A 25,986-nucleotide genomic window follows, 5' to 3' on the forward strand; every position below is an offset into this window, starting at 1 on the left:
GTGCTTTCTCATGGGAAGGGATGTTGGTGGAATTGGGAAGGTTGAGTCCGAGTGAACCATGTTCTGTGGCTCCTTTGCTGAGCCAGCCAACTGGTGTAACAGTCATAAAGTGGTCGGTGCCTGTTGTGGTGGCAAACTTCAAATCTTTTGGTGATAGTTAGGAATGCCATGAAGCTGAAGGCTGAGTTGTATTGGCCCTTTTTTGCCTGTGGGATTCCTGAAGCAGCTGATGGTGCCGAATGGGCAAGCAGAATGCAGCTTTGATGGTCGCTGAACCAAAAACTGGGCCATCGAATGTGTTTGGTGAAGCCATGAAAAAAGAGTTACGGATGGTATCAAGTAAATTCTGGTCCACCATCCGGCATCTCAGGAGGGGGAACCAATGCTGACCTCAACTCGGGACATCATGAGCTGCTGCATAAAATACTTTGAAGATACATTCAATTCCACTGGCACGCCTTCCCATTGAGCAAGCGGAGTCTAGGGTAAAATACCACAGGAAAAGCTTAAAAGCTCAACTGAGAGGAAAGCTGTTGCAACATAAAAGGGATACACAATCTCTTCTGCTTGACCTAACAGCTGAACAGGACAATAAAAAATAAAAATAATTAAAAAAAACGGTGATCTCAAACTCTTACCAGAGTGGTTTTCACTCAAGTGTGAAGGAGCTGGGATGAGGATCACCACCTCCAAATCTGAGACCATGGTCTTTAATCAGAAAACAATCGAGTGCTCTCTCCAGGTCGGGTATGAGATCCTGCCCCGATTAGAGGTGGTCAAGTGTCTTGGGGTCTTCTTTACAACTGAGGGACGAATGGAACGAGAGATCACCAGGTGAATCCGTGCAGCATCTGCAGTGGTGCAGACTTTGTATCGGTCTGTTGGGGTGGAGAATGAGCGAAGCCGAAAGACAAAGGTATTAATTTTCCAGTCGACCTATGTTCCTACCTTCACCTATGGTCATGAGCTTTGGATCTTGATCAAAAGAATAAGATCGCGGATAAAAGCGGCCAAAATCTGTTTCCTCCGATGGGTGTCTGGGCTTCTCCCTTGGAGAAGCTCTGCTATCAGAGCAGAGCTGCTGCTTCTCAACATTTGGAGAAGCCAGGTGAGGTGCTTGGTGCATCTGATAGGGATCCCTCTTCAACACCTATCTTGAAAAGGTGTTCCGAGCACCTAGTGGGAGGCGACCCTAAGTTCCTGTCTGGCCTGGGAACACCTCGGGATCACCCAAGAAAGGCAGAATGAATTGGCTGTGAGGAGGGAACTGTGGGCATCCCTGCTAAAACTTCTGCCCCTTCAACATGACTAGATCAGCAAAAGAAAAGGTTGAATGGATTGCCAATTTTGATCGCCGATGTCATGATGAATTGACTCTGTGGCATGCATCATAATTTGGAGCAGGTGATCATCGTGTTTTTTCTGTTTTTGGAAATGAGAGTAATCTTTTGATCTTTTCACCCCTCGACTTTTAGTGGCGATCTCACTCAGCTATGTCCACCGTTCTCAGTCTCTGTGGCGAAAGAGTCCTTTCAGCAATCCCTGGTGGTGTCTCACTGTACCTGTGGTGTAAGTCATATCCTCTTTTGCATCATTATTGAAAATTACATTCAGTAATGAAATACCATGTATGTATCTAAAAGCTATGCTCCAGAAGTAATTTATTATCTGCTTTAAAATGACTGTAAATTTAGCTCTTCTCATACATTGCATCTGCGATGTACAGAGGTAACTCATCACTTAACCATTGCACTGTGGCAGCTATTCAAGCTATTTGACTCAACTGTTTTGTATTCTGTGTTTGTACTACTGTGGAGTCAAAGAGTTCTGAGCACAATTTAGTATACTGAAATTTCTTGTGAATAATGTGAAAAATTTCCAAAAATATTTTCAAAAAGTTTCAAAAATAAACTTTCCGGGTGATTCTTCTAAAGAGATAAGGTTCACACAAATGTGTTTTCACTGTCACAATACTTACAGGTAACTCCAGGCTGTCTTTGATCATCCCGGAGGTGATCATTTGCTGAGGCTTTACCATTTTGATTCTTCTGCAATACATTTTGATGGTTATTTTTTATTTTGTGCCATATACCTCTGGTTTTTCTTTCAATTCTAAGGCATTGAAGACCATTTTAGCTGAACAGCGTAGTCTTTTTTGCACCTCTTTGTAAGGTTTCCTTTCCAGGGTTCGCGCACGGCCCTGAAAGTCCCTAAAAACCCCTAAATTTTCAAAGGTGCATTTTGGGGCTCCTGAAAGTCCTTAAAAATGCGCGAAAACCAGTCAAGCCCCTAAAAAGGCCTTAAATTAAAATAAATCAAAGGGAGGACCTCTACCGCCAAAATTCTCCCTAAAAAAATTCTCTTTTATTTAAAAAAAAAAAAGCGATCCGTATGGCGTCCAAAACAGCCGGAAATTGTCAACGGAAGTCACCGTGTTGACAACTTGTCTTCTCGATATTCCATTGTTTGTTTCCGTGAGTAGGCATTTCACTTCGTCTTCGTTACGACATAGCGTAGTTCTTTCATTGATCCAACTTGTATCGTGGGGAAGTGCATTTTTCAATATGCTTGGGTTGAAAGTAAGGAGTTCGAGAGCTGGGTTCGTCGAGAACCAAAAGATCGGCACATGTTTTACTGCCATCTGTGCAAGCAGAGTTACCAGCTTTAAAAGATGGGCGTCAAAGCGCTGGAGTCGCACCGGAAAAACAGGAGACACACTGATTTGGCGAAGACTCTCTCATCTTCCGTTGGTATGAATCTATTTATAAAATATCAAGAATAGTGAAGCATCAACTTCAGGCAGTGGTACTTGCAGTGCATGCGCACCTACAGTTGTCCAGTCATCGACTTCAACCAGCCGGAAGTCAGGCTTTATGAACGTAGTTCAATACACGAAGACGGACTCATTAAAGGCAGAGATCGTGTGGACTTTAAAATTGATCTGCAGCCATTACAGTTACATATCTTGTGAAAATAATTTGAAAGTGTTTGCAGTCATGTTCCCAGACAGTGACATTGCTAAAAACTACCAGTGTGGGGAAAGGAAGACTTCGTACATGGCTATATTTGGCATTGCTGCCCACTTTTCATCTCTACTGCCTCAAAACCAAAAAAGCCAGAATAGAGACTGACATATCTATCTATCTATTGGGAAGGCTGACAGGCTGGTGAGGAGGCAGAAGAAAAGAGGAATCTGAGGTTTATCACCTAGGCCAATGCGCTCAGAGGCAGAGCAAAGCACAACATAGCCACTTTGGCACCTCTGCAGCAACAAATAGAGGAGGCACTGGGGGTAGGGTCAAGGAGCTCGTAGGGGTGCTGAGACAGACATCAGTAGAAGACTTTTGTGTATATAGTTGCAATTGTAGTTAGAATCTGTTTTTCTGTAGACTGTGATGTGAAGACATTGACAATGGTCATATCAATGACAACTACCAGAAGGGGCGACAGGTGATCACTGTCACAGGTACTGAGGTACTGGAACATTTGATGAACCAAGAACGGTTGATGGCACCATTGGGTGAGTCTTTTTTCCTTACTCTTGATTTCCCACGATGGCCCTAAATTTTTCGTGTCAGCCCTAAATTTTTTCCATGTCGGTCCTAAATTTTTCGTGTCATTTGCTCCTGGGGAGATCCTCTGAGCTGGAACTCTTAAAAAATCTAACCATGCTTTTCTGACCAAATTCTCTCCATGATAAAGCGAACGAGCGTTTCCACTGGTTCGATATTTATTTTTTTCCAAATTTCCATTTGCAGTGTAATGTTACTTTCCTTTTCCCATTTATCTTTTATATATATGGAATCCTCACCTTCTAACTTTTGGAGTATTGTATAACTTGGATATGTTTCCACCAACTCAAACTGACCAAAAAGTGAGAAGGAATATCTTAACCATACACAGATTCGTTTGTGATTCCTCTTTTTTCATTGTTTTCTCAAGATAATGTCTAAATTGCAAGAGTCGATAAAAGTCTTGGATTAGTTCATCTGAAGTGATTTTATAAATCCTGGATTTAGCGAAGCGTGCCCCCTTCATAAAGATGTTTGATGAGCCCCTTTTCAGCCCATTGTTTGAATCTTATGCCAAACCCTTTTGGTGGGAAATCTGAGTCATATCCAATTCCTTTTATAATCCAGAATGTTCTTCTTTTCCTGTCGGCATGTCCTGTTAGGGTTCGCTACATTGTGTCATCTTTTTCCATATAGGTATATCGCTTGCATCTTCTAAAACCAACTTAGCCTATCTCCTTCATCTTCCTCTCTAACCCCAACTGCCCTCATATCTTCCCTCACAACATCTAGCAACCTTCTCTTTGGACTTCCTCTCGCTCTTTTGCCTGGCAGCTCCATCCTCAGCACCCTCACTCTTTCACCTCTGGACATGTCCAAACCACCGAAGTCTGCTCTCTCGAACCTTGTCTCCAATACATGCAACTTTTGCCGTGCGTCTAATGAGCTCATTTCTAACCCTATCCAACTTGCTCACTCCGAGAGAGAACCTCAAAATCTTCACTTCTGCCACCTCTATTTCTACTTCCTGTTGTCTCTTCAGTGCCACTGTCTCTAATTCGTACATCATGGGTGGCCTCACCATTGTTGAAAAACATCCTAGCAGAGACTCTTCTGTCACAGAACACACCAAAAAACTTCCGCCAGCTGCTCCAACCTACTTGGACATGTTTCTTCATTTCCTGACCACATTCACCATTGCTCTGATTTGTTGACCCCAAGTGTTTGAGTGTCATCCACCCCCGCTATCTTTTCTCCCTGGAGCCTCACTCTCCCGTCTCCACCTGTCTCATTCACGCATGTATATTGTGCTTTACTTAGGCTAATCTTCATTCCTCTCCTTTCCAGTGCATCCGTCAATCTTTCTAATTGTTCATCCACCTGCTCCATGCTTTCACTGCATATCACAATATCATCTGCGAACATCATGGTCCAAGGGGATTCCAGTCTAACCTCATCTGTCAGCCTACCATTACCACAACAAACAGGAAGGGGGTCAAAGCTGATCCCTGATGCAGTCCCACCTCCACCTTAAATTCTTTTCTCACACCTACAGCACATCTCACCACTGTTCTGCTGCCCTCATACATGTCCTGTACCATTCTAACATATTTCTCCACCAGACCACACTTACGCATGCAGTACCACAATACCTCTCTTGGTATTCTGTCATACAGTGAAGAAAATAAGTATTTGAACACCCTGCTATATTGCAAGTTCTCCCACTTAGAAATCATGGAGAAGTCTGAAATGTTCAGGTGCATTCCACTGTGAGAGAGATCATCTAAAAAAAAAAATCCAGATATCAAAATGTATGATTTTTTTTTTAACGATTTATTTGTGTGATACAACTGCAAATGAGTATTTGAACACCTGTCTTATCAGCTAGAATTCTGACCCCCAAAGACCTGTTAGTCCGCCTTTAAAAGTCCACCTCCACTCCATGTATTATCCTGAATCAGATGCACCGGTCGTTGACTGCATAAAAACACCTCTCCACCCCATACCATCAGAAAGACTGAAACTTGTAACATGGCCAAGACCAAAGAGCTGTCCAAAGACACCGGAGACAAAATTGTACAACTCCACACAGATATTAACCGTATTTGGAGGAAGACGGATGATGAGTTCCATCCCAAGAACACCGTCCCTACTGTGAAGCATGGGGGTGGTAGCATGATGCTTTGGGAGTGTATTTCTGCACATGGGACAGGACGACTGCACTGTATTAAGGAAAGGATGACCGCGGGCATGTATTGTGAGATTTTGGGGAGCAACCTCTTTCCCTCAGTCAGAGAATTGAAGATGGTCGTGGCTGGGTCTTTTAACATGACAATGACTCGAAGCACACAGCCAGGAAAACCAAGGAGTGGCTCCATAAAAAGCATATCAAGGTTCTGGCATGGCCGAGCCAGTCTCCAGACTTAAACCAATAGAAAATCTTTGGAGGGAACTGAAACTCTGTGTTTCTCAGCAACAGCACAGAAAGCTGTCTGATCTAGATTCTGTGTGGAGGAGTGGGCCAAAAGCCCTCCTGCAGTGTGTGCAAACCTGGTGAACAACTTCAGGAAACGTTTGACCTCTGTAATTGCAAACAAAGGCTACTGTACTAAATATTAACATTGGTTTTCTCGGGTGTTCAAATACTTATTTGCAGCTGTATCACACAAATAGATTGGTAAAAAAAATTATACATTGTGATTTGTGGATTTTTCTTTTTAGATTATCTCTCTCATAGTGGAGATTTATGAAAATTTCAGCCCCCTCCTTGATTTCTAAGTGGAAGAACTTGCAATTTAGCAGGGTCTTCAAATACATATTTTTTTCACTGCACGTATATTTCTACGACATTGATGTACGCGGGTATGTTTTGGAATGTAATCTTTACGTAAAATGAGCTAACACTATTTTAGATCTCTTGGCCTTCCACGCCTTTTTGCACCTCCCTTCATGTGTTCATTACTTTAGTCCAGTGTTATTACACATTTTTACACACAAACAGTAAACAGTTCGGAAATGCTGCGAGACATTTGATTACACTGGTAGATAAGGCAAACACGCTTCGAAAATTACATCGTAAAAAAAAAAAAGTCCGTCTCCCGTGTGAAAGTGATATGTTTTTGTCTTTTCTTCAGCATCCACTCACGTTTGATAAGATTTCTTAAGCGAGGGCTTAAAATAGGGGTAAGTCGCCAATTTGCTTGTTTTCCTGTACTGTGTCGTTGTTTCACATGCTCAGTGAGCTAAAGGTCAGAAAAATACGGCTAATGTCTTTTTGTTTTTTGTTTTTTTTCTCTCGGCACGCCGTCGCAATTGAGGTAGTTGTGGTTGAGCACCCCTGGACTAGATTATATTCTCTCAGAGTTGTAAGTAACTCTGGGAAAGATTTAGATTCGAAATATATCAGAATATCAACGGAGCAATTTTATGTTCTTCATCAGTCATTTTGATGCCCTTAATCATCTCATTCTGTTTAATCCAGTGACTCAGTGGCTCTATAAAAAAAGCAAGTAGTGGTGACAGGGCAACCCTGGAGACCACCTCTTTCGAGTTCAAAGCTTTTGAATAAACCTCTTTTGATCTGTATTTTGGCAGTTGGTGTATGATATAAGGCTGGTATTATCTTAGTAAACTCACTATGGAACTGGAATATCTCTCGTATTTTATATAGAGCTCGTACACGTGATGTCACCATTTTTCCGGTGCCATATTGCCGGTCAAACAGCTGGTCGACATTGTGGGAGAGCATTCTATAGCATACCAGCTGAAAAGATCAGAAAAGATTGATGGATTTCGGCAATTAAATGTGATGGCTGGTGCCCAAACAAATACACACACCTGTGTAGCGATCACTTCATTTCAGGTTGGAATTATTCTTCATTTCAAATTACCGATTAGTATCTTTTATGCCAAATTGAATCATTTCAGAAGAATGTGTATTTAAAAAAAAAAAAAAAAAGGTTCACGTGTGGCAACGATACGCTTCCGTGTATAGAGGAGCCGACTCGTCCTCTTTTTTTTTTTTTTTTTTTTTTCAATCATAGTTAATGAATGGGGGTTTGTGTAAAACCAGGGGTAACTTATTTAAATTCTTCTTCTTTTCCTTTCGGCTTGTCCCGTTAGGGGTCGCCACAGCGTGTCATCTTTTGCCATCTTAGCCTATCTCCTGCATCTTCCTCTCTAACCCCAACTGCCCTCATGTCTTCCCTCACCACATCCATAAACCTTCTCTTTGGTCTTCCTCTCGCTCTTTTGCCTGGGAGCTCCATCCTCAGCATCCTTCTACCAATATACTCACTCTCTCGCCTCTGAACATGTCCAAACCATCGAAGTCTGCTCTCTCGAATCTTGTCTCCAAAACATCCATCTTTGGCTGTCCCTCTAATGAGCTCATTTCTAATCCTATCCAACCTGGTCACTCCGAGCGAGAACCTCAACATCTTCATTTCTGCCACCTCCAGTTCAGATTCCTGTTGTTTCTTCAGTGCCACTGTCTCTAATCCGTACATCATGGCCGGCCTCACCACTGTTTTGTAAACTTTGCCCTTCATCCTAGCAGACACTCTTCTGTCACATAACACACCAGACACCTTTCGCCAGCTGTTCCAACCTGCTTGGACCCGTTTCTTCACTTCCTGACCACACTCTCCAATGCTCTGTATTGTTGACCCCAAGTATTTGAAGTCGTCCACCCTCGCTATCTCTTCTCCCTGTAGTCTCACTCTTCCCCCTCTACTTTTCTCATTCACGCACATATATTCTGTTTTACTTCGGCTAATCTTCATTCCTCTCCTTTCCAGTGCATGTCTCCATCTTTCCAATTGTTCCTTTGCATGCTCCCTGGTTTCACTGCATATGACAATAGCATCTGCGAACATCATGGTCCAAGGGGATTCCAGTCTAACCTCATCTGTCAGCCTATCCATTACCACTGCAAACAGGAAGGGGCTCAGAGCTGATCCCTGATGCAGTCCCACCTCCACCTTAAATTCCTCTGTCACACCTAAGGCACACCTCACCATTGTTCTGCTGCCATCATACATGTCCTGTACTATTTTAACATACTTCTCTGCCACACCAGACTTACGCATGCAGTACCACAGTTTCTCTCTTGGTACTCTGTCATAGGCTTTCTCTAGATCCACAAAGACACAATGTAGCTCCTTCTGACCTTCTCTGTACTTTTCCATGAGCATCCTCAAGGCAAATAATGCATCTGTGGTACTCTTTCTAGGCATGAAACCATACTGTTGCTCGCAGATACTTACTTCTGTCCTGAGTCTAGCCTCCACTACTCTTTCCCATAACTTCATTGTGTGGCTCATCAACTTTATTCCTCTATAGTTCCCACAGCTCTGAACACCCCCTTTGTTCTTAAAAATGGGAACTAGAACACTTTTCCTCCATTCTTCAGGCATCTTTTCACCCGCTAGTATTCTGTTGAATAAGTTGGTCAAAAACTCCACAGCCATGTCTCCAAATTGCTTCCATACCTCTACCGGTATGTCATCAGGACCACCTGCCTTTCCATTTTTCATCCTTTGTAGTGCCTTTCTGACTTCCCCCTTAGTAATCATTTCCACTTCCTGGTCCTTCACTCTTGCCTCTTCAACTCTTCCTTCTCTCTCATTTTCTTCATTCATCAACTTCTCAAAGTATTCTTTCCATCTATTTAGCACACTACCGGCACCAGTCAACACATTTCCATCTCTATCCTTAATCACCCAAACCTTCTGCACATCCTTCCCATCTCTATCCCTCTGTCTGGCCAACCTGTAGAGATCCTTTTCTCCTTCTTTCGTGTCCAACCTGGTGTACATGTCTTCATATGCCTCTTGTTTAGCCTTTGCCACCTCTACCTTTGCCCTACGTTGCATCTCGATGTACTCCTTTCGCGTCTCCTCAGTCCTCTCAGTATCCCACTTCTTCTTCGCTAATCTTTTTCCTTGTATGACTCCCTGTATTATGGGGTTCCACCACCAAGTCTCCTTCTCCCCTTTCCTACCAGATGACACACCAAGTACTCTCCTGCCTGTCTCTCTGATCACCTTGGCTGTCGTCGTCCAGTCTTCCGGGAGCTTCGGTTGTCCATCGAGAGCCTGTCTCACCTCTTTCCGGAAGGCCGCACAACATTCTTCCTTTCTCAGCGTCCACCACATGGTTCTCTGCTCTACCTTTGTCTTCTTAATCTTCCTACCCACCACCAGAATCATCCTACATACTACCATCCTATGCTGTCGAGCTACACTCTCCCCTACCACTACTTTACAGTCAGTAACCTCCTTCAGATTACATCGTCTCCACAAAATATAATCTACCTGCGTGGTTCTACCGCCGCTCTTGTAGGTCACTATATGTTCCTCCCTCTTTTGGAAATAAGTGTTCACTACAGCCATCTCCATCCTTTTTGCAAAGTCCACCACCATCTGCCCTTCAAAGTTCCTTTCCTGGATGCCGTACTTACCCATCACTTCTTCATCGCCCCTGTTTCCTTTACCAATATGTCCATTACAATCTGCACCAATCACAACTCTCTCGCTGTCTGGGATGCTCAGAACTACTTCATCTAGTTCCTTCCAGAATTTCTCTTTCAACTCTAGGTCACATCCTAACTGTGGTGCATAGCCGCTAACCACATTATACATAACACCCTCAATTTCAAATTTTAGTCTCATCACTCGATGTGATACTCTTTTCACCTCCAAGACATTCTTAGCCAGCTCTTCCTTTAAAATAACCCCTACTCCATTTCTCTTCCCATCTACCCCGTGGTAGAATAATTTAAACCCTGCTCCCAAACTTCTAGCCTTACTACCTTTCCACCTGCTCTCTTGGATGCACAGAATATCAACCTTTCTCCTAATCATCATGTCAACCAACTCCTGTGCTTTTCCTGTCATAGTCCCAACATTCAAAGTCCCTACACTCAGTTGTAGGCTCTGTGCATTCCTCTTTTTCATCTGACGCTGGATCCGGTTTCCTCCTCTTCTTTGTCTTCGACCCACAGTAGCTGAATTTCCACCGACGCCCTGCAGGTTAGCAGTGCCGGGGGCGGGCGTTGTTAACCCGGGCCACGACCGATCCGGTATGGGATTCTTTAGATGATTAAATATTGGTATTTAAAAAAAAAAAAATCCAAGTGGGTCCATCACGATGTGGGATTTATTCCTGATTGAGAAGAGATCCATGTGTCCAGACTTTTATCCACTTTCAAACTTTTCTGTGTAAATCCCAACGACCTACTCACCAGATACATGTGTATATCCAGTTGTCCAAGACAAGCGGAAGCAGATTAACTTTCTACTTTCTTATCGGCGAAAACATCGACTTTGGCATGAAATATGGGTCCTCTATGCCAAATGTCTCTAATTTTTCCACATACCTTTGTTTATTATCACTTTCTAAATGTTTAACGATATTGGACAAAACTCTGGGCATCATGCTATTAGACATATTTTCATTTCGTCTCAACGGACTTAGCATTGAACAATGCTTTGTTTGACCGGGAATATAGCCAATGACGTGATTTCGGTGACGTAGGTGCACAAGCTCTATAAGAAAACCCAATGGACTGAATCAAACCGTCTCTCTTCATCTAGCCCTAAAAGGACACCATTTAATTTGTTCTTATTTGATTAATTACCTGTAGTGTTCTGACATTGTCTTGTTTGCCTTTGTTTGATGAAACAAGTTTAATCCTACTGAATAATATTTGGTAGTATTGTTTCAAGGCATTTTGCTAAAATTAAAGTGAAGAGTTTGTAGTCCATGTTCAACAAGATGATGGGCCAATAATTGGAACAGTCTGTCATAGCTTTCCCTTCTTTTGGTATTAACAATTATTATGATTGTTCCTCTCCGGGATGAAGGGATTTCTGCTTTCCTCAAGACCCAATTAAATGTTCTGCGCAACAGTGGGAATCACAAAACTTTAAAGGTTTTGCACCACTACTCTATAAACCCATCAGAACCAGGGGTCTTGTTGGGTTTATATTTAGAGTTTTAGAGTTCACTTTTTGATAAATCAGCGACTGTTTTCTTGTGGTCTTCTCTGATTCGTGGTAGATGAAGTGATAGAAGCAGCGATTCAGGTGGGTTATCCATTTACAGTCCATCTGTGCAGTTTTTGATAACAGTAATCCCTCGTTTTCCCAGTTCACTGGGACTAGAACCACCCGTGAAAAGTGAAAACCCTGAAAGTGGGCGACATGTATGTTTATGTGGGTACCATAACGTTTAAAATATGTAAACACTATTTGTACTTTGCATATTTTATACAAATAGGGGTATTTTGTTAAAAATTTAATTAGAAACCCTTATAAATGTGATATATACAATATTATAAATGTATAATATGTATTTAAATTATAAAACACGGCAGCACGGTGGATCAGCTGGAAAAGCAATGGCCTCACAGTTCTGAGGTCCCGGTTTCAATCCGGACCTGCCTGTGTAGAGTTTGCATGTTCTCTCCGTGCCTGCGTGGGTTTCCTCCCACATTCCAAAAACATACAACATTATTTGGACACTCTTGCTGTTTTTTTACCATTCAACAATCACTCACTTCTGCTGGAGGCGCTGGCGATGTAGCTGAGTTTTTTACCTTTGAGCTTTGGCATGTGTGAGTGGTGGTAGTTTTTTGTTTTCCCCGCTTTGTGAAATGCTTACGTTGTCCAGCTATTCCTGGTAATGAAGACTGTTACGTCCTTGTCCAGCTGCAGAGCACACAGCTTGAAACAATGATGAACTCAAATATCTGACCTTTTTTTCTTCGTTTTTGAGATTCAAATTTTCGTTAGCTGCATTTGCACAAGTTTTAATGGTTTCAAGTTGCTTTTTTCACTGTAGTCTCTTTCCTCCTCAAGATAGAGACAGTGAGAGTGAGAGAGCACAGTGACGTGTCGATTTGAGTAAAAACTGACCTCCTGAAATATGACTGGCTGCCTGATGTAACGTAATTGACTGCTTCTTCCAGATTGGACACGATATTATCATGGCCCCGTCACATACATACACACAGCACAGACAGGTTGTATGCCGTTGTGTCTAAGCAGTGCCCACCACGTACAGGGTCTGAAATAAGTATTTGACATGTCATTATTTTTCCTCAATAAATATATTTCTCAAGATGCTATTGACATGAAAATTCAACTTGGTGTTGGGAACAACCAAAGTAACCCACACATACAGAGAAAGAAGGGGAAAAAAATTAACTCAATCAATCATGTTAAATGGGGTGGCACTGTGGATCAGCTGGAAAGCATTTGCCTCGCAGTTTTGAGGTCTCTGGTTCAATCCCAGCCCTCCCTGTGTGGCGTTTGCATGTTCTCCCCGTGCCTACATAGGTTTTCTCCGGTTTCCTCCCACATCCAAAAAACATGCAACATTAATTGGACACTCTAAATTGCCCTGAGTTGTGATTAGGAGTGTGGCTGTTTGTGTCTATTTGCCCTGCGATTGGCTGGCACCCAGTTCAGGGTGTACCCCGTCTCCTGACCGTTGACAGCTGGGATAGGCTCCAGCACTGCCGCGACCCTCATGACGATAAGCGGCTAAGAAAATGGATGGATGGATGTTAAATGAAGGGAAAATGTATTGAACAGGCCTACTAGTATTTACTTTATACATTTTACAAAAGCCTTTGTCATGACCAGTTCATGGCACCTCCGAGATGGAGAAACTAGTCACATGCTCTGTGGTGTGATTTTTGCCCCATTCCTCCACACAAGTAGAATTCAAAACTTGGAACGTTTTGTGTTCTTTTTTTTATGAACCTGAGTATATTTCCATATATTTTCAATTGGATTCAAGTCAGGTGATTGGCTGAGCCATTTGCCCATTCATCATTCCTTCAATAATGTTTATCACTACCATTTGCTGAAAAATTATCATCCAGTTCCCACCTCCAAACTTCACTGTTGTATGATATTTTCAGGGTGATGTGAAGTGCCATTTCTGCTCCAAATGTGGTGTGCGTTATGCTATCCAAAGAGTTAAATTTTCCTCTCAGAGCAGACTATATTATTTAACTATCTTGTGCAAATGTTGTTCAGTAAACTTTAAACAACCTTTGACCTGGTGTTTTTTGTCACCAATGTGGTTTTGCAGTTGGTGTTAGAGCGGTAGATGCAGGAGATAGGTGCACATGCAAAAAGATAACTCGCTGTAGCGACCCCTAATGGGACAAACTGAAAGAAAAAGTGTGTATATGTGTGTGTTCGCGTGCGTTGGAGGGGCTACATTGCGGACTGGAAAGAGATTGCCTGCCCAATTTGCTTGTTGTTTTTATGTCATGCAAAGATTTTAATATTTTTTTTTAAGCTAGGAAAGCTAACAAACAATGTCCTCCCTAAAAAACATCCATCGATTTAACCCTGTTATAGCACAGACATGAGAAGATCCTTATGTGCAAAGTTAAATCCCCCAGACTCTTTTCGAGAGAATTGTATTGAAAAACAAACAATCATTAAATTGGTGTGTAATATTTGCAGTCGTACTCATTTATGGATGCATGATTTTTCAGAAACACATTAGTTTTTTTTGCTTGTAAATCAGAGCGCTCTGTCGGTCAGAGTTGATAATTGGTTACATCCTATTTATTAGTGGAACCACATCGTCTGTGACTCTTTAGCAAAGGTCACGTGAAGGATGGCGCTGGTCTGTTGGAATTGATGCGCTCCATTCTATGGGCTCACTTCTCTGCAGTACCCTCCATCAGAGCCTTTCTCCACTTTGAGCGTTCGTCTGCCAGGCTCTCCCAGGTCTCTAACCCTCCCTCTTGATGACGTCTCAGTAGTGTAGCTGTGTTCGAGGTGGTGCTCTGGCCCCGGCAACCAACTCGCTGTGCGGTTTGTATTAGGGGTAGGGCCCATGTTGCATTTGGTGGACGTGGCCTAGCTGTCGGAGGAAAGTGTATATATGCTGGTTCGACCGCTGCGAGACAGGATCTCGTCCTTGGTCACTTTGTCCTGCCAGGAGATTCCCAGGATGCACCGGAGGCTACGCATGTGAAACGTGTGCAATTTCCTCTCTTGCTTGGGATAGGAAGTCCATCTCTCACTGGCGTAGAGCATCGTAGACTGCCATCTTGGTCTTCACAGACAGCTTGGGGTTTTCCCTCACATGAGCCGTGGCTTCCTTCCCAATCCGCAACATTTTGCAAATATATCTCGAGTCCCCTTGCTCTACTATTTCATGGTCATGCTGTACCTCTTCAAAAAATTGTTCAACAAAACTCAATAAGTTGGTCCCACCAGTGCTACTAGTTCAAAAGTTAGTGAATAACCCTGTAGCAGCACATTGAGGAAAATATTGATGCCGTTGCTTGGCCACAAATGAAAGTACATTATATTACCGTGATGTACATGTTATGTGTTGATTGTCAATGTGTCCCACACTTTCCACACTTTAGTTCTTACAGCTATCTAGTGGCCTTCTTTATCAATGCATGAGACACTAATCACAATTTGGTTGTCATGCTGAGTGGTGATGGTGCGTTCTCATGGAGATTTTGGGAGCCCAGGGAACTCCTTCCACCCACCTCTTTCTACATTAACTGATTCTGTACTTTAATTCAATTTTGGCAAAAGGGGAGGTATATTTACATGACTTCTGTGCTCATCGCGGATTGTCCATAACGAACACCATGTTCAGGCATAAGAGTGTCCACATATGCACTTTGCACCAGGACACCCGAGGTCGCGACCGCATGTCTTAGACACTTGGATGAAGAGAGGGGCGGAGCGGTCAACTGATCATCACCTGGTGGTGAGTTGGCTCTGATGGTGGGGGAAGATGCCGATCCAATGTGGCAGGGCCAAACGTATTGTGAGGGTCTGCTGCGAAGGGATGGCAGATTCCCGTCAGAAGGAATTTTAACTCCCACCTCCGAAAGAATTCCTGAGCTAGCAAAAGTCCTTAAGATATTTCTTAATGATTATTAAATTATAAGTGAATCATCTGAACACTTTTTCATGAATCAACATTTAATGTCATTTTACCATTGTAACTGCATTTATGCTTACAGCTTGCTGATGGGAAGTGTCACTTTTGTCACTGTCCACTTTGTTTCGACGTTTGGCTGACACTGACCTATTGGCAAATGCGTCATTATATTACATGGTTACAATGCATGAAGTTTAAACAGTCAGTATATTACTGTGACGGAAGGTTTTCCTGTGCACAATTCAATATTCGAATAAATCTGTTCTTCACATGAATTCATCGCAATATTTAGGCCTGGCCTACCGGAAAGAGTTATTTGCTTTAGTATGTGTGTATGCAATGACACGTTGGTCACGCATACTATTGAAAGATTTATTTCTTACATTTCATGAATAATGTTTTATTTGCCTTGAGGATGCTGATTGAAAAGTACAGAGAAGGTCAGAAGGAGCTATATTGTGCCTTTGTGGATCTAGAAAAAGCCTATGACAGAGTACCAAGAGAAGAACTGTGGGACTGCTTGCAGAAGTCTGGTGTGGCGCAGAAATATGTTAGAATAGTACATGACATGTATGAGGGCAGCAGAACAGTGGTGAGGTATACCATAGGTATGACAGAAGAATTTAATGTGGAGGTGGGACTGCATCAGGGATCAGCTCTAAGTCCCTTCCTGTTTGCTGCGGTAATGGATAGGCTGAGAGTTGAGGTTGGACTGGATTCCCCTTGGACCACGATGTTTTCACATATTATAATATGCAGTAAAACCAGGGAGCAGGTGGAGGAACAATGACAAAGATGGAGGCATACACTGGAAAGTAGATTAATGAAGATTAGCCAAAGTAAAACAGAATATATGTGTGTGAATGAGAGGAGTGGAGGGGGGGAGTGTGAGGCTACAGGGAGAAGCGATAGCGAGGGTGGAGGACTTCAAATACCTGGGGTCAACAGTCCAGAGCAATAGTGAGTGTGGTAAGGAAGTAAAGAAACTGGTCTAAGCAGGTTGGAATAGCTGGCAGAAGGTGTCTGGTGTGTTATCTGACAGAAGAGTTTCTGCAAGGATGAAAGGGAAAGTTTCTAAAACAGTAGTGAGGCCGGCTATGATGTACGGATTAGAGACGGTGGCACTGAAGAAACAACAGGAAGCAGAACTGGAGATGGCAAAAATGAAGATGTTGAGGTTCCCGCTCGGGGTGAGCAGGTTGGATAGGATTAGAAATGAGTTAATTAGAGGGACAGCCAATGTTGGATGTTTTAGAGACAAGGTTCGATAGTACAGACTCTTATGGTTTGGACATGTCCGGAGGGGAGAGAGTGAGTATATTGGTAGAAGGGTGCTGAGGATGGAGCTGCCAGGCAAAAGAGCGAGAGGAAGACCAAAGAAAAGGTTGATGGATGTTGTGAGGGAAGACATGAGGACAGTGGGTGGAAGATGCTCGAGATAGGCTTAGATGGAAAAAGATGACACGCTGTGGCGACCCAAGAAGATTTCATGAATAACATTTTAGGTAACCTGATCCGCTAAAGTCACATGCAAAATCGCAATATTTGTAAAAATAAATAAATAAATCCCAATTGGACTCTTGTCCCCAAACCATTCAGCTCTAGTCCTGATTGATGATTGGGCTCACATTTTCAAAGCTTATTAGCTTATTAGGTGTGACAGAGGAATTTAAGGTGGAGGTGGGACTGCATCAGGGATCAGCTCTGAGCCCCTTCCTGTTTGCAGTGGTAATGGATAGGCTGAGATGAGGTTAGACTGGAATCCCCTTGGACCATGATGTTCGCAGACGATATTGTGATATGCAGTGAAAGCAGGGAGCATGCAGAGGAACAATTAGAAAGATGGAGACATGCACTGGAAAGGAGAGGAATGAAGATTAGCCGAAGTAAAACAGAATATATGTGGGTGAATGAGAAAAGTGGAAGGGGAAGAGTGAGGCTACAAGGAGAAGAGATAGCGAGGGTGGACGACTTCAAATATTTAGGGTCAACAATCCAGAGCAATGGTGAGTGTGGTAAGGAAGTGAAGAAACGGGTCCAAGCAGGTTGGAACAGCTGGCGAAAGGTGTCTGGTGTGTTATGTGACAGAAGAGTCTCTGCTAGGATGAAGGGCAAAGTTTACAAAACAGTGGTGAGGGCGGCCATGATGTACGGATTAGAGACCGTGGCACTGAAGAAATAACAGGAAGCAGAACTGGAGGTGGCAGAAATGAAGATGCTGAGGTTCTCGCTCGGAGTGACCAGGTTGGATAGGATTAGAAATGAGCTCATTAGAGGGACAGCCAAAGTTGGATGTTTTGGAGACAAGATTCGAGAGAGCAGACTTCGATGGTTTGGACATGTTCACAGGCGAGAGAGTGAGTATATTGGCAGAAGGATGCTGAGGATGGAGCTGTCAGGCAAAAGAGCGAGAGGAAGACCAAAGAGAAGGTTTATGGATGTGGTGAAGGAAGACATGAGGGCAGTTGGGGTTAGGGAGGAAGATGCAGAAGATAGGCTAAGATGGCAAAAGATGACACGCTGTGGTGACCCCTAACGGGACAAGCCGAAAGGAAAAGAAGAATTAGCGACCAGTAAAAATGACTGGTTTAAGTGTGACTTAGCTGTAAACTCACATGGTATTGTGGCTAACGACAAACGTTTTGCTTGGGAAATTTATATTGTTTACCACACTGGGTAAAATGTTTCATGACCCACTGTCAACCTTGCAATTGGGAAAACAATGTGACCTGTTCTAGCTTTTTTAAATTTTTTATATACTGTAATTCTTATATTACTGGTATCTTCAAATGGCAGGTATCATCACTCTGACATGTTTTTCTCACATACGCCGCTGTCACAAACTGTCGTCAGTTTTTTTAGGGATCGGGTTTGGTTACACTTGAGCATTGACATAATATTTCACACATTTCTTTCACTTGGCAAAAAATGTATGAAATCTAAATATACATACAAACTTCATGTTTGGTATTAAGGTATTTCAATAAATGCTTGCCTTTTGTTTCAGCCTACCTGTTTTTATTTTTGTTTGGGCCATTGTTGATCCCAGAAAAAGCATGGCAATCATTTTGAGGTTTACAAAAATCTCCATCAGTGTATTTCTTAAGATGGAAAATGTTTCATTTTTTTTAACTAAACTACATTTATAATGTGTACTTTTACTGAAGAGGTGGCTTCTTTATTTTTTTTACTATTGTTTTGCTCAAGTATTGCGTAAAGTATTGAAACTTCTGCATTCCAAGTTTCATCAGGTAACTCAGGGATCGGGAACCAATGGTTCGCGAGCCATATCTGGCTCTTTTGATAGTTTCATATTGCTCACAGAGCGCTCATCGTGACATACTGTATATACATGTCATTTCAGTCGTGCTGGCAAAGCAAATAATGCAGTTTGTCCTAGTGGGGTTGCCATACTTTCCTGTGGCAGTCGATGTGCGCAGGCGCTGAAGGGTCTAATTTCCAGAGTCCAAGTTAGTCAGCAGCAAATCAGTTTTTGGACCCAACAAGTTGAATGGAGTTCAGATAGCTTTGCTGGCACTTTAGCAATTGTGAGAAATGGGAAGGCATTCACAGATGGGGATTATGCCAAAGCATTCATACTTAATGGTGCCAATAAACATTTTGACAATTTTGCAGAAAGACAAGATAATCAAACAAATAAAAGACATGCTATCATGATTGCAGATCAAATTGAAAAACGGATTAGGATTAACGGATCGTCAGTCTCAACGGCTGCATGAATCTTAATCTAACGGCGTATGTAACAGACTATAAAGCCATCAGCAAAACCATGCAGCACCAGAAGTCACATTAATGGTAAGAAGTACTTTTGTCATCAATGGTTAGCAACAGCGTAACAATGTTATTTAAAAGAATTCAGACTTTTTGTACTCTAAAAATTTTGGTTTTACATAAATGCGCAAATACACCTAATTTAGTTTTTTAAATAGTGTATGGCTCTTTTTAAATTACATTTTAAAATATTTGGTATTTTTAGCTCTCTCAGTTGAAAAGGTTCCCGACCCCTGATGTAACTGATGTGATAAATGATTGGAACTATTAACTGATGTAACATTCTCCTTCAGTCTGGTCAGTGAGATTGTACAGGCCACTGTGGATTACCAATTGTGGCATGACCAGCACAGCCTCCTGAACTTTGGTCTCGGTGACATACCTCTGCTCAGCTGGCTGCTGGTCTCTCTGTCCCTTCTGCTGGTGGTGGTGGTCAATGAGGTGGTAAAGCTACATGAGATAAGGTAAGAAACATACACTGCATTACAAATTATGTATTGATTATTTAAACAAAAATGTTGGTTTTTCTGCATACTACTCACGCTTATTTTTATACAAATGTTTATTTTATACATTTTTTCTCCACGTTGTTTCTCCTGTCTATTTTAGTCACTTACTCTCTGATCTGATTTTCAAATCTCTTAACAGGTTTGAGAATTACCTTCCAAGCTTAGCCTCGTTAAAGCAAAGTTGCTCAGAGCGGTTGGTCACAATTTTTGAGCAAGTTCCATTTGTTATGTGTAATGCTGGGAAAAAAAAATATGTCTGCTGATCGTGGATGAACTAGGCCAGGGGTCGGCAACCCGCTGCTCCGGAGCTGAATGTGGCTCTTTCATCGATTGTTTCAGGTCTGCGTGGCTTTGGAAAATAAATTGTCAAATTGAAGTTTGTTAATCATCTTAAAAACGTGTACCATGTCTTCTTATTAAGTCAAAGTTTTTAACTTCTTTCTTCAAACCTTGTCCAATTTCGGTGATCACCATTTGTCTTCTTGAGAGATGCTTGAAAACACTTGATGTGCCAGCAGGCAGATTTGACAGCCTGCATGCGCAGAAAGCCCAGTGACACCAAAACTGCACAATATCTGAACAAATTATTTTGCTTGTTCGCTTGTTTATTTGTAATCATTTTTAAGATTATGGCAATCTCGAAATTTTAGAATTTTATATCGATACATATATTAATATATTTTTGTATAATGTTTTTCATCACTCAAAACATTCGTCACAAGATTATCGTGATCTTAAAATACTAAAATTATATTTTTAAAAGGTATAGTGGTATTTGTTTTTGTGAGGGGGGTCGTATTCAGTTACTGTGGGTAAAAGACTGCTGGAGCCTATCCCAGTGAACTTCAGGCAGGAGGCGGGGTACACCATGAACTAAAAGCTGGCCAATTGCAGGGTACATACAGTAAGGAAAATAAGTATTTGAACACCCTGCAATTTTGCAAGTTCTCCCACTTTGAAGTCATGGAGAGGTCAGTCATTTTCATCTTAGTTGCATGTCCGTCATGAGACAATCTAAAAAAAAATTACAAAATCTAAGTTTTTTTTTTTTTTTCATCATGTAATTCTATATTACCAAATGCAGTACAAGCCACTGCAATCTGTTGGCTGGTCCCAAGCCTGTATAAATGCAGAGCAATGCGTCAAGAAGGGCATCCATCATAAAACTGTGCCAAGCAAAAAATGAGCATTCATCTAAAGAACCCCATACTGGATTGGTCGTGACCCAGGTTAACACCGCCCACCCCAATCACTGCTAACTTGCAGGTCGTCAGTGGAAATTCAGCAACTGTGGGTCGAAGACAAAGAAGAGGAGGAAACCGGATTTGTCGGCAAAGAAGAAGAGGAATGCACAGACCCGACAACTGAGTGTAGGGACTTTGGATGTTGAGACTGTGACGGGAAAAACTCAGGAGTTGGTTGAGATGATGATTCGTAGGACGGTTGATATATTGTGCATCCAAAAGAGCATGTGGAAAGGTAGTCAGGCTAGAAGTTTGTGGGAAGGGTTTAAATTATTTTACCATGGAGTAGACGGGAAGAGAAATTGAGTGGGAGTTATTTTAATGGAAGACCTGACTAAGAATGTCATTTCAGTGAAAAGAGTATCAAATCAAGTGATGAGGATGAAATTTTAAATTTAGTGTTATGTATAATGTGATTAGCAGCTATGCCCCACAGGTAGGATGTGACCTAGAGTTGAAAAAGAAATTCTGGAACAAGAAATTCTTCAACTAGATGAAGTCGTTCTGAGCATCCGAGATGCAGAGAGAGTTGTTTGGTGCAGATTGTAATGGTGTAGGAAACACTGGCAATGAAAAAGTGATGAGTAAGTTTGACATCCAGGAAAGAAAATGTGGTGGACTTTGCAAAAATAATGGAAATGGCAGTCGTGAACACTTTGTTCCAGAAGAGGCAAGAACATAGGGTGACCTACAAGAGCAGAGTTAGAAGCATGCATGTGGATTACATTTTGTGCATATCATGTAATATGAAGGAGGTTCCTGACTGTAAGGCAGAGTGTAACTTGACAGCATAGGATGGTGGTGTGTAGGATGACTGGTGGTGGGTAGGAAGATTCAGAAGACAACGGTAGAGCAGAGAACCATGTGGTGGAAGCTAAGAAAGGAAGAATGTTGTGCGGCCTTTCAGAAAGAGGTGCGACAGGCTGTCGATGGACACAAGGAGCTCTCGGAAGACTGGACTACTACAGCCAAAGTGTTCAGAGAGACAGGCAGGAGAGAACTTGGTGTACCTTCTGGTAGGAAAGGGGAGAAAGAGACTTTGTGATGGAACCCCAAAATACAGGAAGTCATACAAGGAAAGAGGTACGCAAAAAAAGTGTGACACTGAGAGGACTGAGGAGAGGCGAAAAGAATACATCGAATACGAATAGTTGTGATGTCAGGCAAAGGTAGAGGTGGCAAAAGCTAAACAAGAGGTATATGACGAAATGTACACCGAAACGAAGGACGTACAGAAGAGGCAAGTGTGATGGCAGGAAGTGGCAATGATTAGTAAAAGTTGGTCCTGATGACATACCTGTGGAGGTACGGAAGCAATTTGGAGAGGAGACTGTGGAGTTTTTGACCAACTTATTCAACAGAATAGTAGCGGGAAAGAAGATGCCTGAAAAATGGAGGGACAGTGTGCAAGTTCCCATTTTTAAGAACAGAGCCGTTTTGCAGAGCTGTGGGAACAATAGAGAAATAAAGTTGATGAGCCACACAATGAAGTTATGGGAAAGAGTAGTAAAGGCTAGACTTGAGGCAGAAGTATCTGCGCACAACAGTATGGTTTCATGACTAGAAAGAGTGCAACATATGCAAAGCAAAGCAAATTCATTTGTATTGCGCATTTCATACACGAGGTAACTCAATGTGGTTCACATGATTAAAGGCATTTGAAAACAAAGATGACAAACAAAATGTAAAAAAAAAAAAAGTTGAAACCCGATACAGTGCAAGAAATATGATGGAAAAGTGGATGCATTCTAAAAAGCATGAGAAAAAAGAGTTTTCAACCTGGATTTAAAAGTATTCACACTTGAGGCTGACCTCACCTCTGTTGGCAACTTATTCAATTTCTGTGCAGCATAGAAGCTAAATGCTGCTTCACTATGTTTGGTTTGGACTCTGCGCTCCACAAATTGACCTGAGTCGGTCGATTTCAGAGTTTTACTGGGTTTATATTCCGTAAGCATTTCTTTCTTGTATTCAGGATGACCTGCAGCTGTTTAAAACTCTTTTTTTGGGAGTCCAGTCATGATTGTTGAAAGTCAGGTCAGAATCAATCAGAACACCAAGGTTTCGGACTTGGTCTTTGGTTTTTAAAGATAGAGAGTCCAGGCGTGTAATAAAAGCAATTCTTTTTTCGTTTATTGCCAAAAACAATTGTCTTGGATTTGTTGTGATTTAAATTTTGACTCATCCAATTATTTATCTGATTTAGACAGTGGCACAATACCTCAATTGAACTTTACCCTTCGCTGAGACCCAGCACCTCCAATGGTCAGAAAGTAGCTCCTTTTCTTCAGGTAGGACCTAAACCATTTGAGGATCGTTCCATTTAGTCCTAGCCTCATTTCCAACCTGTTTAGCAGTATATTGAGATCTACTGTATCAAACGATGCACTGAGATCCAACAAGACCAAAATTGACAGCTTTTCTGAGTCAGTATTCAAACCTTATATCGTTGATCACTCTAAGAGCAGATTCTGTACTGTGATGAGTTTGGAAACCTGATTGAAATTTGTCAAAAAAGTCAATTTAAATTCAAGAAATTGCTGAAGTGATTAAAAATAACTTTTTCAAGAATCTTGGCTATGAACGGGAGATTTGAGATGGGTCCATAGCTTGCTAACATCGAATCGGTCTAGTGCTCTGTTATTTAGAAGAGGCTTAACAGCAGCGACTTTAAGAGCTTTGGGAGACTCGCCAGACTGAAGTGAGCAATTGATTATTTGCCGCAAATCAGTTAGCACTGACTTCAGGTTAGGGTTAGGTATAGTTTATAGTAGGGTAGTTTTGAACTAGTCATATGGTATTGAGTCGAGACAGCTCTTTGATGGTTTCAACCGCTGAACAGTTTTCTCAACAGTTTTTTGGTCAAGTGTATCAAATTCTGACAAGTTTTCTCTGGGTGGCTTCATATGTGAGATCTGATTGCTGCTTGAGAACATCCAGGGCCCCTGTGTGTATAATGACAGATTTCACAGTTGGGTGCTGATCAGTGATCTCCAGGAGTTTTTGAGATATCAGACACCGTGACACATTAGTAAAACACAGTACTTTGGTGTTCTTCTCACTGCAAAAGGTGGGTCCCAATTTTTTCTTGGATGATTTAATTTCATACCTTTCAGTGGTGGTGGAGAATGAGCATTCTTGGCCTGGGTCTTGTAAGAGTGCCTCAAATCTGTTTGTAAGTCTGACGTCAATATTTTGCACTGAATCACATTTTTATTTTTTTTGCTCTTCGCTATAACATATCTAGAGTGAAGTCTTGTATGTGTCAAGCAGACCAGGAAAAGCTCATCCATGCTTTTATCTCAAGTAGACTTAACTGCTGTAATGGTCTTCTGACTGGACTCTCAAAAAAAGAGGACTAAACAGCTGCAGCACCTTCAAAATGATGTAGCTTGCGTTCTGACCGAAACAAAGCGCTTAGAACTCCAATCCTAAAGTCCTTGCACTGGCTTCCAGTCAGCTTTAGAATAAATGTGAAAGTTCTGCTGCTGGTCTATAAATCACAAAATGATTTATGTCCTAAATACATGAAAGAAATCCTTAGGGAATGCAAACCCAGTAGAGCACTGAGATCGGCTGACTTAGGTCAAATAGTGGAGCGCAGCGTCCAAAACAAACATGGCGAAGCAGCATTTTGCTATTATGCTATACACTAATGGAATAAGTTGCCAACAGAGGTGATGTCAGCCCAAGTGTGAATGGTTTTGTTTTTTAAATCCAGGTTGAAAACTCTTCTTTTTTTTCCTCATGGTTTTTAGAATATATCCACCGAAGAATTTAAGGTGCAGGTGACACTGCATCAGGGACCAGCTCGGGGCCCCTTCCTGTTTGCAGTGGTCTTGGACAGGCTGACAGATGAGGTGAGACTAGAATCCCCTTGGACCATGATGTTCGCGGATAACATTGTGATCTGCAGTGAAAGCAGGGAGGAAGTGGAGGAACAATTAGAAAGGTAGAGGCATGCACCGGAAAGGAGATTAATGAAGATTAGCCAAAGTAAAACAGAATATATGTGTGTGAATGAGAGGGTTGGAGGGGGAAGAGTGAAGCTACAGGGAGAAGAGAGAGCGAGGGTGGACAACTTCAAATACTTGGGGTCAACAATCCAGAGCAATCATGAGTAAGGTATGGAAGTGAAGAAACTGGTCCAAGCAGGTTGGAACAGCTGGCAGAAGGTGTCTGGTGTGTTATGTGACAGAAGAGTCTCGAGCTCAGGGCAATGTTTATAAAACATGGGCGAGGCCAGCTACGATGTACGTCACACTCTCCGAGAGGCTGACATTCCTCACAGACAACAAGATGAAAATGACTTCCAACAGCCCTGATTTGGAGATGCTGTGCGCGTGGGTTCAGGGGCAGAAGTCCCAATAACCAGTTAAAATAAATATTCAAGCAGTTATTTTGTAAATGTCACTCACTTTTCATTTTGTAAGAGTTCAAATGTGTTATTTCAATTAAGAATTTTTTTTTTAATTTTCTGAAACATGGATGGACTGCGTGGATTTCATAAGCAACACACTATTCTACAAGTGTAAAGATATGGCTCTTTGAGTGTTAAAGGTTGCCGACCCCTGAACTAGGTCAATGTCTTTTGGAAGGAATGTAAACAATGGACTGTTGAAAATGATTATCGTGTTGTTAAATTATTTATTTGAACTCGAGGAAACGGGTTTGTTCAAATAAATGCAAAAGGTACAAATCAAATATGGAAAAAGGGAACAGCTGTTGAATTGTTACTGAGGAGCAACAAGAAGGTAATAGAAGCTGCTTTTGCCACCCATTGAAGCTATAAAACGGGTTTGTTCAAATAAATGCAAAAGGAACAAATCAAATATGGAAAAAGGGAACAGCTGTTGAATTGTTACTTAGGAGCAACAAGAAGGTAATAGAAGCTGCTTTTGCCACCCATTGAAGCTATATTTCAGCCACTTAACCAACAGAATCAGCAGTTGTCTCACCTGGCTTCAGCAAAAACTAAAATTCGGA

At 41.9% G+C, this 25,986-nt stretch overlaps 2 protein-coding genes across 11 annotated transcripts in view; one reads left to right on the forward strand and one right to left on the reverse strand.

The window, feature by feature from the left end:
- The window catches only part of tmem94 (transmembrane protein 94), a 224,964-nt gene that overhangs the window by 194,895 nt on the left and 4,083 nt on the right, over positions 1–25,986 (forward strand). For 5 of the 7 annotated variants that reach the window (XM_061809568.1, XM_061809565.1, XM_061809566.1 and 2 more), the window contains 3 exons: positions 1,476–1,569; positions 19,541–19,711; positions 19,896–20,034. In XM_061809568.1, the coding sequence (XP_061665552.1) occupies positions 1,476–1,569; positions 19,541–19,711; positions 19,896–20,019 (389 nt within the window). In that variant the 3' untranslated portion in view covers positions 20,020–20,034. Of the gene's footprint in view, positions 1–1,475; positions 1,570–19,540; positions 19,712–19,895; positions 20,035–25,986 lie in introns of those variants that run through there. The other 2 variants (XM_061809567.1, XM_061809572.1) reach the window with 1 other exon arrangement.
- LOC133495208 (general transcription factor II-I repeat domain-containing protein 2B-like) overlaps positions 1–25,986 on the reverse strand; it is a 49,893-nt gene that overhangs the window by 5,324 nt on the left and 18,583 nt on the right. Inside the window, exons 3-4 of one of the 4 annotated variants that reach the window (XM_061809577.1) lie at positions 19,630–19,697; positions 10,467–12,584 (exon numbers count right to left, since the gene is read on the reverse strand). The gene's annotated coding sequence lies outside the window, so the exon portion shown is untranslated. Of the gene's footprint in view, positions 1–10,466; positions 12,585–12,635; positions 15,350–15,398; positions 15,603–19,629; positions 19,698–25,986 lie in introns of those variants that run through there. The other 3 variants (XM_061809576.1, XM_061809575.1, XM_061809574.1) reach the window with 3 other exon arrangements.

This window comes from Syngnathoides biaculeatus, chromosome 22 (genome assembly GCF_019802595.1).
Source record: "Syngnathoides biaculeatus isolate LvHL_M chromosome 22, ASM1980259v1, whole genome shotgun sequence".
Lineage (NCBI taxonomy): Eukaryota > Metazoa > Chordata > Actinopteri > Syngnathiformes > Syngnathidae > Syngnathoides > Syngnathoides biaculeatus.